The 17,260-nt window shown below is 38.7% G+C and overlaps 1 protein-coding gene across 1 annotated transcript in view; it reads right to left on the bottom strand.

The window, feature by feature from the left end:
- Window positions 1-17,260, bottom strand: part of SLC5A12 (solute carrier family 5 member 12) — a 45,649-nt gene that overhangs the window by 12,080 nt on the left and 16,309 nt on the right. Inside the window, exons 7-10 of the mRNA XM_045066115.1 lie at window positions 11,554-11,683; window positions 10,475-10,563; window positions 7,059-7,171; window positions 2,213-2,280 (exon numbers count right to left, since the gene is read on the bottom strand). Coding sequence (XP_044922050.1) covers window positions 2,213-2,280; window positions 7,059-7,171; window positions 10,475-10,563; window positions 11,554-11,683 — 400 coding nt within the window. The remainder of the gene's footprint in view (window positions 1-2,212; window positions 2,281-7,058; window positions 7,172-10,474; window positions 10,564-11,553; window positions 11,684-17,260) is intronic.

Below are 17,260 nucleotides of genomic sequence, written 5' to 3'. Positions count from 1 at the left end.
AGAGGAGAATGCAGTGTACAGCATTTCCCAAATGTCTTTGACATTGGAAACTTGCTTTCTTAGAGTATTTCACAGGTCGAAAGTCTCCAGAACACACTTTATAAAGCCCTAAACTAAAACAGTAAAGAAGATTGAAGCTGCCTGCCCCTAAAACCACCCAAAACACCCACCATGAATATGGGATAGCTTTGTGAACATGAAATTAAACCTAGCTCTATCGCTCACATCCATGAGATTAAGGCTTCAGCCTTCCCATGTGTAAAACCTGAACATGAATGTCCCATTATAATCAAAATAGCAAAGCTGTTTGCAAAATTAAATAGGGGAATTATTAGTGCCTTTCTGTACCAGTTAAATTAGACATATTCAAAGAAAGGAGACAGTTATCCTATAGACAATATCTCTTCTAGGAAACAAGAACTCAGAATTGTTATCTCTTGCCAGTCAGCATCTCCTAAATTGTGTGAACTGTGAGGTAAACATTTTACTTTACTTTATTTATTTTTTAAAGTTTTTTTTTATTTCTTTGACAGAGAGAGAGAGATCACAAGTAGGCAGAGCAGTAGTGGGGGGGAAGCAGACTCCCTGCTGAGCAGAGAGCCCAATGCGGGGCTCGATCCCAGGACCCTGAGATCATGACCTGAGCCATCCAGGCACCCCTAGGCAGCAAACATTTTAAACAATCCAGAAAGTGGACCCAACAGATGAGACAAGTGGAACAAGCAGATGAGAACTTTCACAATCATTCCCAATTCACAGTAAGCTTTTTTATACTGCTCGTGGAGGGATCCTTGCCTATGCTAAAGCCCTTCCTATCTCAATTGGAAGTAAGATTAAAATGCAAACACTTCTGTGAGACAACAATATAGTGATTCAAATTCTCACTAATTTCAACACGATGATACTTTCTTAATAGTAAATGTTGGGATAAGAGGAGGAAGCCATGGGGCCCAAGGCCTCAGAGTCAACCTGGAAATTTGGTCCCTGTGAATGCGTGGGTGGAAAGCTAGCCGCTGAGGTCACTCACACTGCCAGTTCTGTTGTGTGCATGAGCAAATAGCAAAGGACTGAAAAAAATGGGAAAAGATTATCATGCATCTGTGATGAAACAGTAAGTTCTGAGCTTACTGGAGAGGGCACTGGGTTTCTGGACCCACAGGTTTTTATGTAGACAGCTGGATTATGGTGTCCCCGGTCTCCCAGAACTATGCCCTGAAGCTCAAAAGGCAAAGAACGGAATCTACATAGGTAGTCCTTGGAAGGATCAAGAAAGATGCACAGCTCTGCAAACTAAAATACATCCTATAAAAATCAGTGGTTTCTCCTCACACATCCTTCTTCACTTCGTTGAAGCAACATTTATTGAAAACATGTGCCATGCCAAGATAATACAAAAGATGTTGAAATGATGCAAAGATACGAGGGGGATGGAGAGGGCGGAAGTAGAATGTGAAGATGGGCCTATCTACTGTTGCTTGGAGAAGTGAGCGATTTGCAGAGGGAAGAGAGGAGGCTCGGGAGTCGAGGGCCATAAACTCAGCCACTGACTGGTGGGGAGAACCTAAGCAGGATATTTTCACTCTTTTCTATAATCATCTCCAAAAAGAAGATGCTAGAACCCATGATCCTTGAGGCTCCTTCTAGCATGGTCGTTTTGTGGAAGTGGGAGTTGGACAGATGGGAGGCAGTTAGAGATGGGCTCATATACCATCTCCCCTGCCCCTTAACTGTGCAACTCTGGGACAATCCTCTCACCTCTCTACTTCTTAGTTTCTTCATCAGTAATGTCAGTATATGAATTATACTACCCTGAGAGAAGTGATTAAATGAGGTAATACATCTGGAACAGTACCTATACCGTTAACAGTTAACAGAATATAGTTAACTGTTTAATTAATAGAGATTATTCTTATTGTTTTGCTATTATAATTATCACTTCTACTTTTATTTCAGTCATATAGTCTCAGATCTGGATTTTTAAAAGGGGTTCTAATTTAATTATGGTGTACCATGTCACTGACTTCCAGTAGTGGTTTTTTAATAGTTTCCCCTTCTGAAAGTAATTTTGGTTAAATTTTTATAGGTATGTTTCATTTGGACCTGGTATCAGGGAGTCTCAGCAAATGGTGCTTGGAGGAACAGGCAAAGTTTCAGCAAAGAAAGTGGTAAGAGCTGCTCTGAAATCAAAAGCATCTTTTTTCTCTTTCATTACCTGCACGACCCCCCCCATGAGGGATGCAGCAACAGCCATGGAGGTACACATCACACCAAACAAGAGACCTGAAAGAAAGAAAACTCATGACCATCATCCAAGCTGGCTTTGAGGGATTTCTTGAGCTCCTGCCCATGATAGTCTCTGAGGCAAACCCTTTTGGAAGGGATCTCAGTGAGAACTATCCTGGCCACTCAGCCATCACCAGTGGGAGACTTCATTCCCAGTCAGGTAAAAGGAGCTGGATGGAAGCCAGCCTCCAAAGTTTTTCTCTCCGGGATTCAAGAGGAGAGCCATCATGTGAATGCAACATGAAAATGTGGAAAAGGCACCAGCCTAACCTAATCCAGGCCCAGTTAGTGGGAGGTACTTCCAGTTTGACCACTCATCAAAATGTAGCTGAGGAAGTTACTGACCTTTCTGGGATGCAGACAGTTCTTCATCTTTAAGATGGTTGAATATCTATATGTTTTACCTCACAACATTTGAAGCTCTGGAAAGTTTTTCTAATTTTTTCCTTTAGTGCTTTATTCTTACCACTCTTCTGAAGATATTGTGATATATTATATTATTTGTTTCCATATTTACATAGGAGATCCCCAAGAGCCATCAGAGTACCAACCCTGAAGCATCTCACGCAGGGCCCCGAGGACCAAGGGAGATCGCTGAGTGAAGAAGCAGGTGCGTCTTAGTCGTCTTTTTAAGAAGATGAGTTCTTTTAAACTATCTTTAAAAAAAAAAATTTTGTTTTGTACATCTTGATTTAAAAATCATCTTAAAACCTCATTCATTTCCCATTATAACCCCTAAACTAAATAAGAGAGGGAGAAAGAGACAAGGAGTTGGAGATATAGACAGAGATACAGTGACAGAAATGGAGAGAAAATGATTTTGTTTATTCTGTTTGAAATGATCTCCCAGCTAAATATCTCGCTCAGTTCCCAATGTGACCTGTCGTAGTGCAGAGTACTGACCATATGTCAGACACTTGGCCAGTGCTAGAGTTTTCAAGGCAGCACCTGATTCCTGTCCTAAGGATCTCACATTCTAGTAATGGATTACATGTAAATAGTATATCCAGCAGTGTCAGGTACCTAGAAAGTACTGTGTGTTTGCTGCTGCTGCTGCTGTTATTATTATTATTATTACTGTATTTTAGGTTTGAATCATGATATTCATGATATTTATTATCAGGAACTCCCTCTTAAAACGAAATCATGCTGCCAACTTCCAATGTGATACTTTCCAACTTCTCAATGAGCCAGAAAAATAAGGAAGCTCACAACAACCCTAAAAACCAAGTTTGATCAATCAAAACATTTTGGGATTCTAAAATTGTTCCCATTATCCTTAAAGAGGGTAGATTGGATTGGGAAACAACAATGTCTGCCCTGACTCTGAACTGCTTCATGAATAAGGAAAACTCTGTGTACCTGAAAAAAAAAATAACAAAAGACATGTTTTCTGTCTACTACTGACTTTCCTTCTGCTGGGCCAACAGTTATCTGTTCAAATGAAACTCTAGGCAGTCATCCGTCAATCCAGAGGTTCTAATTTTTTGTGCTGACTAGAGAATGATTCATTCCCCTTCTCCCCCAAATATTATACTTCCACCAGATTACAATTAATAGCAACTGGCGAGGCAGGAAATTTAGGGGAAATTGGTGGGGGGGTTCCATAGATATCTGGAGAGTACGGCACTTCAAACAAAGCAGTCAATGTGGGAGGGAGAGAAAGTTCAATGCTATGGATTTTCTAAATGTCACAATAGCTCAAAGGATCAGACAATAAACCATGGGCATAAACCAGCATATTTCTGAATATCTTAGAAATTGGGACTTGTACTGGGAATAATGCCCCTCTACCTGCTATTAGCATAATCCATTTGGCAAGGTAGTGAAAAGAATTAAGGCGATTCACCTACCTAGTTAACAAACGTGGTCAGCATTGATCTCTCCTTGTTCAAGCATACGTAGAAAGAAAAAAGAAATGTGGGATCCATAGCAGAATATTGCCAAACAAAGGCATGCATATATTAACCTAAAAGCTCAAATGCACAGTATGCTTTTCTAGAAATAATTTACCTTAGGAAGCAGAAAAAAAAGGTATTTAGAAACTGTTTGGCAATTTTAATATGATGCAAAAAAGCACAGACTCAATGAAGCAAACAAGTTCAGGTCAAGAGCAAGTAAGTGAGGTGGAACATGGCAAGATAGAGTGCGACACCAATAAAGTTAGGTGAAAATGGGTCCAACTGGGCTAAGGCAGAACTATAAAAAAATTAAAAATGAAAATTGACCAAGCACTTCCACTCGTAAGTATTTGCCAAATAGAAATGAAAATATATTCACAGAAAGACTTGTACAAGAGAACTCATAGCTCCTTTATTCATTATAAACTCAAACTGAAACACCCCAGGTCTATCAACAGAATTAGAAGTTTAAAAAACTGTGGCATATCCATACACTGTCATACTACTCAGAAATAAAAAGGGATGAACGACTGATATACAAACAACATGGATAAATCTCATAAACCAAAACATGCTGAGTGAAAGGAGTCTTACCAAAAACAGCATGTACGGTGTGATTTCTTGTATATGACATCCTAGAACAGGTAAAACTAATCTATGGTGGAAAATATCAGAATAGTGCTTGTCCCGGGGCAGGGAGTGGGGGGATGTTGGTGAAGGGGATTGACTGTAATAAGCAAGAGAGAACTTGCCAAGGTAATGATGATTCTCATCTGTAGTGGTTGAGTTACACAGTTATGTGCATTTGTCAAAACTCAGCAAATGTGTACTTAAGGTTTGTCTATTTTATTATAGGTAAATTTTACATAAGAATTTTTAAGCAAGTATTCAATTCTAGTTAATAATGTGTATGCTAAAATAATTAGGGGGAAGTGTACTGATGTCTGCAATTTACTTACTTTTAAATGTATGAAATATAAGGGCTCCTGGGTGGCTCAGTGGGTTAAAACCTCTGCTTTCAGCTCAGGTCATGATCCCAGGATCCTGGGGTCGAGCCCCGTGTCAGACTCTGCCTCTCAGGGAGCCTGCTTCCTCCCCTCTCTCTCTCTGCCCGCTTCTCTGCCTACTTGTGATCTCTCTCTCTCTCAAATAAATAAAATCTTTAAAAAAAACCCTATAATATACAAGATGGTATTCATCCTACAATTGATAATTTAATTAAATGAAAATAATCTATACGATCGTTAAATCCTTACAGATGAAAGAATCTTATATTGTATATTATCATTACTGAAATATTAACAACCAGTGGAGATTATTGGATTAGCGATACTTAGAAAATTGGCCATATAATTGAAAAGAACAATTTATGTCCTCATCATAAATCATAGATCAAATAATTTGAATACATTTAATATTAAATGTAAAATATAAAATTATTTACAATCCAGAAAAAAAATAAGGAAATCTATAAGTGGATTTTGAATGGGAAGAAATATGTAAGCATAAAAAAAAAGGATAGAATAGTAAAAGAAATGATACATATATTTGACCAAATATGTATTTATAATTTCCGTACATCAAAAATGTATTTTAAAAAATCTGGGGGATATTCTACAACATAAGAAGGTCACATTTCCTTTATACATGAAGAGATTTCACAGACAAAATTTCTGATATCTCATCAACAAACGGCATAGATTTTTCACAAAAAATATAAATGTTATTCATCATCCGAAAAATGTTCAAATGCACTATAAATATAAAAATGTAAATTAAAGCAAAAATGTGATGTTATTTTGTCCATGAATTTGATCAATTTTTTAAAATACTAAGGTAAAGGGCACAGAGAAATATGTCACTACTCACTGCTGCCACACACAAATATTATTAATTGGACCATGTTAGAAATATTTTTCAAAACATAAATCCAGAACTGTCAATGGATTTGTGTTATTTGACCTGGTAATTTTTTTGGATGTTTTTTACTTAGGAAAAAATTACAGATCCAACAAAGATTAATGTATATGGGTATCATCATGACATAACAAAAAATTGAAAAATATTCTAAAAAGTAACAACATAAAAATAAAAAAGTAAGGCATTTTGTAGACTATCAAGCACACATTCAAAAACCATGTGTTCAAATACTGTATAAATGACACAGGAAAATGCTCGCTATACTATCCTAGGAGGTACATATATTTTCTCCAATTACCTACATTTTTTGTAATAAGTGAATGAACATATAATCTGTTTATACTTAAAAAGAAGTAAACTCTGTAAAACTACAATTCAATATGATGAGTGCATCAACATAATATGCAACTGTGTGATTATGCAAGGAACAATTATTCCTTGAAGTGAGGTCACCAGAGTTTTGCATAATAAAAAAAAATTCTCTAGAAAAGAATTCGGCATCATAAACTTGTCAAACCACCATGATACCTGAAGCTAATAGAACCCTGTGCATCAACTGTACTAAACATAAGTATGTAAGTAAGAAAGTAAATAAAAATTATAAATAATAAAAAGAAAAGGAAATAATCTGATTTTAGTAGACAAATTGACTGACCCATAGAGAGCAGAACATGTTTCCATGTAGAGGGATGAAAATATGGTCTGAAGAAGGCATAAACAGATGTTGAAGTGACAAACCTAGAGTGTGAGATAAGGACAGAAGAGTGTCGAATGGAAGGTTGGTGAAAGGTAAAATAGCTGGTAATTCTTTCCTGTTACCCTCCTGACAGGTTTGGAAGTGTGAATCTTTATGTACAATTCCTCACACGCTCAGGGTGCATTTGGGCCCAGAGTCCTGAAGAGCACGTACCACATGCACATTTCATGGGTAGAAGGCGCCCCGGCTGTACCTACATAAGCCTTTACTGATCCAGGTGCTCATCTTGTCGGAGAGATGGGGGAAACAGCTCTTGACAAAATCCTCAAAGGTCACTGTTGCTAAGGCATTGATGCTGGCAGCCACGGTGCTACAGGGAGAGAAAAGCGAGAACATAGTCCAAGCTAAATAAAGCTGACCAGCCTGCCCCGTCATTCAGGGCAAATAGACAAGGCAGGGCTCGAGAAACAAAAACCAGATGCAGACATATTGTCCTTATTCTGGGGCTTCAGGAGAGTTAGGTGGCCTGCCTACTCACTCTTCAAAGCTGCCTCTGTGCTTTGTGCTCTTTGATTTCTTCAGACTCTAGTGAAGAAGCTTGATGTTCATGCTCTAATACCTAGTAGTGCCCCTGAACAAGACATTAAATGAATTGGCAGGCAGTAATGGGTTTTGTGTGTATGTGTGTGTGTGTGTTTAGGTTAAACTTGAGGCTGGAGGCAGTGACTGTCCTAATCCAGGTATCTCAGTAGAGTTTGCCCCTCACCATTCACTCATTCATTCATTCATTCATTCATACCATTAATGCATGTCTTCATTCTAGGTACCAGACACACAATGGTGAACAAGAAAAACATAGGCCTTACACTTGGCAACACAGACATTCAACAACCACTTACACAATTGATCACAGTTGTTCAGAAGGAAAATAACAAGGTGCTATAAAAGTATGCCTTGCAGAGTCCTAAACTAATATGAAGTTAGGGGATTCTTCCCTTAGGAAATGATGATTAAGATAGGCACTGAAAGAACACATGCAAATTGGGGGGAAAAAGATATTCTAGAGCAAAAGAACAATTACTCTTAAATGACTCTGGCTGGAAAGCTTATTGCATTCAGCAATCTTAAGCCACCCCAGGCTTAGAATGCAGTCCGTAAAGGAGAACAGAGCAAAAGATAGGATGGAAGATGGACAAAGGAAAAAACTACATAAAAGATTTGATATTCTCTCTGACTTTTCAACCACAGTCCAGTCTTATGGTCCTAAAACTCACTTTGATGACAGAGAACCTGAAAGTTGGGTTTTCTTTTCAGAATAGAATGAAATCTTATTTAATTCTTCATATAGACCAGGAATATTTTAGTTACTAAAATAGGTAACAGTATTAAATTCATGTGAAGCAAAATCACAACCACAAAGAAAAGTTCTGGAAAAGAAGTGAGCTGATGAACAAAACCTGGCCAGTTGTTTGTAAATTTCCCACTGATATTCAGTGGCTAATTGTTTTATTACCCTCCAGGGGTCATGTGAAGACAAACTAGCTGTTGGCAACAGCATGGAAGAAAACCCAAACATTTTCTTTTTCTGTAATGCAGAATAATTTCAGCTGTAGTTTATTTTAGTTGGAATAGTTTCAGGTCCTTTGTATGCAAAATTAAAAGTTCCTTCCTTAAGTGCCAGTTACTGCAAGTAGAAATTTCCCAAGACCCAGTTCTGGGGAATTGAAACTGTAAGTACTTTGAGATACCATTCTCTTTTTCCTGAGAATCAGGGCATGCTGTGTGTTTCCTGCCAGACTCTCCTTCTACCTGTGGCTCCATGAAAGTCAAATAAGGAAAGGTGTCCAGGTAAAAAGAGTCCATATTCCCAACAGCTTTGTCTCAAAATATATCATCTGGAAGTCTCACATGTTCGGGTTGACCCTTAAATCCTTTGAAAGAGTGGAAGGAAAACATTGACTTTGGCTCATATAGAAACTCTACTGGGTTGCCATTTTAGTCAAGTATATTAGACGTATGCTGATTTCTCAAATTCTAAAACTTCTGTAAGATGGTAGAGATCTCTCTTTAATTTTTCCTATCTCTCTACCACTCTCTCTTTATTGTATCCCCATTCCTGTCTTTTCCTTTCTAAACTCAACATCTGACGTAAAGTTGTAGCAGAAGGAATGTCCCTATAGCATGTACTGTCCAAGTGTCCCTTTCTTAGAAGTTTTGGACTTGAGACCAAAAGATCCATCCATTCTCTTATGGGGAGATTATCTGTTGACAATTGCATGTTCTGTGTCTGGAGAGACTCAGCCTTAGAGTTAAAAAAAAAAAAAAAAAGTAGATAAATAAGTAAAGCTCTATAGAGAGGAGCAAAATAAAAGCTAGAATGCCACCACTCCTTGAGGTTAATCCTCTGGTGCTCATTTTTTTGGTCCTGAGTTTCCCTGAGATCTTAATCTCAACACCACAGAATAATACCACTTTGTGTTACTGAAGCAAAATCCTAAAAAGAATGTAAGCAAAAATAATTCAGTAGTACACTAAGCTAGAATTACACCAGAAGGGAGTTAAAGTCATTATACAAGTTCAAGGATATTGCTAATTTGAAAATCTGGCAACAGATTAATATGCCAAAAGTTTACAAAATAGCCACTTCAAAAATGCCAAAAATTTAATAAAAGTCAATATCTCTGACAAAATCTTTCCTAAAAGTAGAATAAGCATATGTATTTTGTTCTTTTTTACAATTTGTTAACTTAAATGCATATTCTTTTTTAAGAAGAAAAATATTTTATTTATTTACTTTAGAGAGAGTGAGAGCATAAGCAGGAGGGGCAGGGAAGAGAGAGAGAATCTCACACTGACTCTGTGCTAAGTGCACAGCCCAAGACAAGGCTCCATCTCAGGACTCTGAGATCACAACCTGAGCCAAAACCAACAGTGGGACACTTAACCAAGTGAGCCACCCAGGTGCCCCTTAAATAAGTATTCTTAGATGTAAATAATATCTTCCAAATTAAAACTTGATATCACAGTTAATGGTAAAATCTAAGAGTCATTTACTCCTTTTCTCCTCACAAAAGCATACCCTACCACTTACAGTCTACTGCAGACCCATCAGGAAGAGAGGGACTTGACCTTGCACTTGGATACTACTCTATCCCACCCGGAAGGGAAGTGTCTCTTTCCCCTCAGCAACCACTCAGCCAATGAAAAGCCACCACGCTTCGAACTCCTGGTTTTCTCCAACCAGTCTTTTAGTCCATACCAGCCTTCCGGACTTACTCCTTTCCTCCTCAAAAAAAGCAGACCTTTCCTTTGTTCCCCACACTTACTTATGGTTTTGCCTCAGCTTACTTGTCCCATATTTCCATTCTCTCTTATTCCCCAATAAACCCATCTTTTGCTGGTAAGATAGTTGGGGGGTGTATTTTTAAGGTTAATGCTTCTAATGCTTTCCCATTGATCTTCAAATCCAAAGCACTTCATCAAGTTTCACAAGTACAGTTTCTGTCTCAAACAACGAAGGAGAACATGCAAATGAACCTGCAGGGCAGCAGACACACAATATGCAGTAAGTGGTGATTATGACCACCATCACCCTTGTCACCTCACTGTGCTTGCCATCACTACCGTCATCATCCTCTGCATCGTCAGAGTGGAGTGTTGTCTAAATACTAACCTCAGAGTTCCACTGAAGGCACAAGCCACGAAGAGTCCAGGCAGTCCTGGCATCATGGAAAATATCTCCATGACAAAGTATGGCATCAGCTGAAGGGAAGGGAAGACCGGACAGGATCAGTGGTCTTAGCAGCAGAGTCTCAAATGGGAACACATCACTTTTTAGCAAAAGGAGTTGGGAAAAAAGACAAAAAGAAAAAAAAAAAAAAAAAAAAAAAAAAACTAGAGGAGTTTGTGGGGACTCAGGGTGTCACCCAATGGCAGTTGAGATTACAATTAATCCAACTTTGTGGAGCTGAGGTCCAGCTCCAACTGGAGGGGAGGTGAAGGGTAAGAAGGGAAAGTTGATATTAGGGAAAACGGTGGATGAACTTCAGAAGGTTCAGGAACTTGTTTTATTTTTCCCATGTTTGTAATACACGCCTATCCCTTGCCTGTCTACTCTTAATGTTAGCACTTAAATCCTAACAACACATGCTTAAAACACATATTCAGGGAATCTAGGAATTATGGTTCTACTTTGTAGTCAGATTTGTGAGAGAGGAACCCCATCGGGACATAGGGGACAGTGGAATATGCCGAAGAGAGAGAGGTGATGGTTCTTCTTCTCCATCAATGGAGTTTTTGAAAACACTTTTAATGTAGTATTTTAGGGTGATGGTGTTTAAGTTATGTTGAGAAGGCATGAGCAGAAGCTCTATAGAAATAAGGGTCATTCTTCAATTTTAGAATAAAGCATCTTTAATCAACCTTGAGACATACAGAAAAAAAGAACTGAAATGTCACATCAATAACCAAAGCCATGGGTTCAAGCCTAACTTCCACTCTCCTCAACCTTGCCCTGGCCCCTGGCCTTTCCTTCATGAACAAGGTGAGACATCCTTCTATGTGTCACTCCTCCATTTAGAACCTGGTGTGCCGTGATGTCACTCAAGAGGAGAGGAAAGAATTCAGCTCTCTAGGGGTTAGAAAGTGGCTTGAGATCCAGGTGGGATAAAAGGGAAGAACCCATATTACTTATTCATGGCCAGAAGCACACTCATCTCAGCCATTCCCCACTGGTTCCAAGGGAACACATACCTGATCTGGTGCTGAAATAATGCCAGAAGTCCAAGGGTCACAATCTCTGAAGTGGGAGTACATGATTAAGCCAGAGAAGACAGCGCACACCAGAATGATCCAGAGACCCAACAAGTTAAAATACAAGGCTCTAGAAAAGAACAAAAAGCTCTGTTGGTAGTCTCTATGCCATTTTACAGTATGATGAAGACATTACCAAAAATTCAAGGAAAAAATTTGGAGGGATTTTTTGCTATATTAAAAAAAAAAAAAAATCCACAGTCTTCAAGAATCATTACATTTATACATTTGCAAATTTTTGTTTATTTGAGAATGTTACACTTTAGACTGATTATTAAATTTCAATGAGGCAAATTTTTGATGGCTTTCCTTTTGAAATCAGGAGTTTTTCTGCAAAATCTCAACATGTAGTGTAAGATCTATTCTCTTGGATGAAATTTCACATACCAATCACTCATCTTATATAACTCACAGTGATTTTCCCCCCACTCAATTCATAAAACTGTCAAAAAGCAAACTTACATTTTAACATCTTTTCTTCCAGAGGGATAATGAGATAAATGTAGAAGTAGACACATTTTGGAAATAATCACTTTGGAGATTGATTTAGATGAAATTTAAAGTTGAACTTTTTGTTTTGTTTTGTTTTTTAAGGAGGATAGAAAATATGCAAAACCTAAGGTCATTTTACCATATTCTGGGGAGCAATTCTTTTTATTTGTACAATAAAGATATGCTTTATTCCAGTGTGAGTGCTGTGGCAGTATCCTATGGTTATTTTGTATTCATTGTTGTGTTTGAAAGTCAAAAATATTACTAGTTTTCGGGGGTTTTTTGTAAGGGCCTATTTAGCCAGAGTGATTCCATCTCGGTTAAACAGTGATTTTGTTGCTTATGCAGTAAAACTTAAACTGACCCTGCCCCCCCCAACCCAGGGGAATGTACTTAAAAGCATGTCGGGGAGACAAGGACAAGTAAGGCCAGGTGGAGACATCCAATCAGTAAACGCACATACTATCTCCCTAACTACCAAAGAATGTGGGCCCCGCATTTTGGGCGCCAATTCTGACCAAGGTGATAGGCTAGTTCAAATAGCTACTATAGGGTGAACTGTAATTCAACTGGCCACCCGTGTGTGACCTAGCATGACTGTGCAACTTTCTCTGTGTTGTTACAATCTCATTGGCCACTTGTGTGTGGCCAGGCTCAACCACATGGCCTTTGCTCTATGAAAGTTAGTCTGTGAGGCTGCGGGTGGTTTGCCTCTCTGTAAGAGGCGGCCTTGAACGGTCGGTTTGATTCTTGATGCTTGGTGAGAAATAAAGCTTTGCTTGACGTGTGCTTTGTATCAGTCTTGCTCCTTTGATCACAGACCCTAACATTTTGAAAGATTTTATTTGTCTACTTAGAGAAAGAGAGAGCACTGGTGGGAGGCAGAGGAAGAAGAAGAGAGAATCCCAAACAGGCTCCATGCCCAGAGCAGAGCTCAATGAGGGGCTCGATCTTAAAACCTTGAGATCATGACCTGAGCTGAAATCAAAAGCCAGACATTTAACCAACTAAGCCACCCAGCTGCCCCATTGGTTTTCTTAATCTCAAGGGATACTTGAAAGTGGGCTGGATTTATATAAACCACCTTATTCTGGAGAAAGTTTCAAAGGGCCAGAAGAGGAACAGTGGGAATTTTCTTGGATCAAGTCATTACTTGAAGGGAATCAGATACATCCACACTTAAATGTAAGGACACAAATTAATTTCAAAGCCTCTGAAAGCCCATACTGTACAGGTGTACCTAGCTTTCAGAAAACTCTTGAGTCAGTAGCAGAGTGGCACAGCGGAAGCGTGCTGGGCCCATAACCCAGAGAAAACTCTTGAGTCAAACTACCCATTTATGAAGCAAATCCGGTTAAATGAGTCTCTCCTTTGGAAGTTTCTATTTCATACTATTTACATTAGAAAAGGGACTTATCCTAGAAGTTATTTCCTTGAGAGTATTCTAACAATGTTTCTTGTGGAGCTGTGTTGATTTGTTTGTTTTTATTTAGAGGGGTTGATTTAGAGATAGCCTTTTGGGGATACAATTAATACGTGAGGAGGTCAATACCCATTAACTGCATTGTTTGTACTCTTGCCGTCCTCCTTTCTGGGCAACTTTATTCAAACCTTTACTCAGGCCACCTCCGAGAGAGCCCTCCCTGACCATCTTTTATTAAGAGAGTCCATCCCTGCTCTCTTAATCAGTTTCTACTTCTTATACTACTTTACACCTTGACAGCACTTAGCATTATCTGAAATTGTAAAATATATACATTTGCTTTTTATTCGTTTCCCCCACTCCAACGAACACAGTGCGATAGAATTGTTCTGGCACATAGAAGACATGGAATTATTTATTTTTGGTAATAAATAATTGAATGACTGAATTAATTAGTAGTAGAAATTCAGTACAATATGATTGTACTCCTCATATCACTTATTTCTTTAAAAGAATGTTGGACCGCGAGTCAAAAGACTTTATCCTTAACAACCACCTGATGTTAAATAGGTCATGTGACACTCTGAGACCATTGTATCATCTCTAAGAAGAGTGTTAACACACCTGCTCTCCTTCTATTATGGGACTAATATGAGGAATGAAAGAGTTACATTCTGTGGAGACGTAGGTTATATGGCCATACATGCATACATCATCCAAAATAATTTCAAGTTATTGAAGTGGGAAATGAGAAACCAATGGCAAAATTGTATTAAATGTTAAAATCCTTGTGCTGTGAATTTTTCATTAGAAATGGACTTTGAGGGGCACCTGGGTAGCTCAGTCCTTAAGCGTCTGCCTTCGGCTCAGGTCACAATCCCAGAGTCCTGGGATCCAGCCCCGCATCAGGCTTCCTGCTCAGCGAGAAGCCTGCTTCTCCCTCTCCCATCCCCCCTGCTTGTGTTCCTTTTCTCACTATCTCTCTCTCTCTCTCTCTGTCAAATAAGTAAATAAATAAAATCTTTAAAAAAAAAAAAAAAAGAAGGAATGGACTTTGATTCTTTACAGAGCTAATTCTCCTACTTGTAACTTAAACTATTTCATTGATTCATTCAAAAATATTTATCAGGCATCTCTTTATACCAGGCTCTTCTAGGTCCTGGGGTAGAGCTGTGAGTAACACAGAACCCCCCTCCTCACGGAGCTTAAATTCTGGGATTGGAAGCAGACCATCACTGAAATGAAATTAACAAATACAATGATTTTAGACGTGAATGAGGAAAATAAAGGAATAAAACAAAAGTGACTGGTGTGGGTGTGCTCATCTTAGCCAGAAGATGACAATGGGAAAGGACAGAAAAATCGGTATCAGCCCCTTCTACCTTCCTTGCACCACTTATGATCAGCAATCTTGAAAGATAAACTTGGGTCTAGAAACAAGAGGAGATGAAGTCAGGTTCCAAGGAGCACACCTAAAATGACATGGTGGGTGACATTATTTCTGGGTGTGAGGAAGGTCAAGAGGGCTTAACATCAATCAGTGATGTGAGTAATAAGTGAGTAAGTAATCAGCATTCCTGGCCATGAAATTATATGCATATATAACGAGTTGCTTCTGGTTTTAACCCATGGACACGTTCAGTATGAACATTATGGATCTATTTTCACCTACATATGTTTCAGTTTGTATTTTCCCCAGGTAGCAGAGCTTTTCCTAAACTCTGATGGAATGTTTTAATGACACCAGGCTCTCAGATAATTGAACAGAAGCAGAGCATTTAATCAACATTCTACAGAGCCTCCTAGGTGAGAGCAGATTTGCAGCTGGCTCCGAGTGGCCTCCAGCTGCCCCAATAGTGACCTTGAGACTTCAGCTGGTGTGACAAATGACACATCCCCACTGCAGGCTTCCTTCCAGCTGCATGCAGTTCAACTGGACTGATCATTTTGACTGATTTCTATTGTAGTAACCAAATCTATTTGGATTCTCTCAGAGAAGTCTGTTCTAAAGAGAAGTTTTATTTTTTCATCTTTCCTTATTCTCACAAAATTCCTGTCATAGCTCTGGTCTTTCCACAGAAGGGGAAATGGGTGAAACCAGGAGCTGCAATCCTAAATGCTTAGGAAATTGTGTACATTTTTTCTCCATGAATATCTTTCCTTTTCCAACAGGTTTCATAGCCAGTAAAATCTCATGCAATAAATTTCAAACTCCAGGCAAACATTATGAATGTAATTGTATCAACTTTTGTTTGATTTAGATGAACTCACTCAATGACGCTTAAAGATACACAAACACAAGCACACACTCAAGAGTACACACTACTACTTATTGGAGTTATAGGGGGAAGTTAGGCATGTTCACAAGAAAAAATAATATAACACAATACATAAGATTAAAAACAATCTAGATATAGTAGAGAATTATTGGTTATTTCACAAAAATATCCTTCCTTTTGGAGATACAATCAACTTCATTTTAAGGCAGAATTTTATTTTATTTTTTTTAAAGATTTTATTTAGTTATTTAACAGAAAGAGAGATCACAAGTAAGTAGAGAGGCAGGCAGAGAGAGAGGGAGAAGCAGGCTCCCTGCCTAGCAGAGAGCCCAATGTGGGACTTGATCCCAGGACCCTGAGATCATGACCTGAGCCAAAGGCAGAGGCTTTAATCCACTGAGCCACCCAGGTGCCCCTTAAGGCAGAATTTTAAATGAATTTTCGTTTTACCTATTTTTTTTTTAAAGTAGGCTCTACACCCAATGTGAGGCTTGAACTTACAACCCCAAGATCAAGAGTCCCTGCTCTACCAACTGAGCCAGCCAAGAGCCTCTAAGAACTTTAATTTTAAATGAATTGCGTGATCCAAATCACACTTGATATTAATTACATTTTCAACAATTTAGCTATTTGATACAAAATGATAATCTTGTATGGAGGGTATGTTAACATTATTTAATGTAATAGGATATAAATATGTTATCAGCAAATTAATGGAACACTAGATAATGCCTTCAATTCTTCCTTCTGTGAGTGTAGGAAATACATAAGTAATATAGTCTCTTGGAATTCAGATTACAAAACAGTGATCCATGTCCCAGCAAAGTTATTTTCTATTCAGTCTAAATAAAAAAAAAACTATGCATTGGAAGTATTTTAAAATCAGTTGGGGAAATATTCACAGTGGTTGTTTCTCACTTGAAGAAAAGTTGAGGACATCCTGACAAATCTGGGGATGCTGGAAATTTGGACAGAACAATGCGGATAAGATTGCATTTTAGACGCAAGACTAGCTTACTTCTGTCATGTCTGCAGAATAATGCATGACTTCCTCCAATCCCCACTCTAGGGCACGGGATGCATTGCATGACTTGGAAGAGGCTTCCCAAGCTGTGTCCCTGCTGGGGTCTTTCAGTGCGAGCACACCTGGCAAGACAAGTGACTGCTAGATGAGCAAGAGCTGGATTGGCAAAAGCCCCATTATGACTTGTCTTATTACCTTGGCTTTCCTTCTTTTAAACCTCTTCTTGGAAAATTTAAGGATCTATGCATCAAAAGAAAAACAGTAGCTCAAGAGACCACAGGCTGAATCAAGTCAGCCAAAAGGACCATCTCGTCACAGAAACTCTAAGGAGGCAAAATATGCTATTTACCTCTGCATTGCCACCCAGGGCACCTAATTTCACCTAGTAAGTTCTCAGTAAGTGCAGGTGGCAAACGGTGGAGAGCAAAG

This window comes from Mustela putorius, unplaced genomic scaffold, assembly GCF_011764305.1.
Source record: "Mustela putorius furo isolate JIRA1106 unplaced genomic scaffold, ASM1176430v1.1 tig00003859_pilon_pilon_pilon, whole genome shotgun sequence".
NCBI classification, from domain to species: domain Eukaryota; kingdom Metazoa; phylum Chordata; class Mammalia; order Carnivora; family Mustelidae; genus Mustela; species Mustela putorius.
This window is presented reverse-complemented; position numbering and strand designations above follow the sequence as displayed.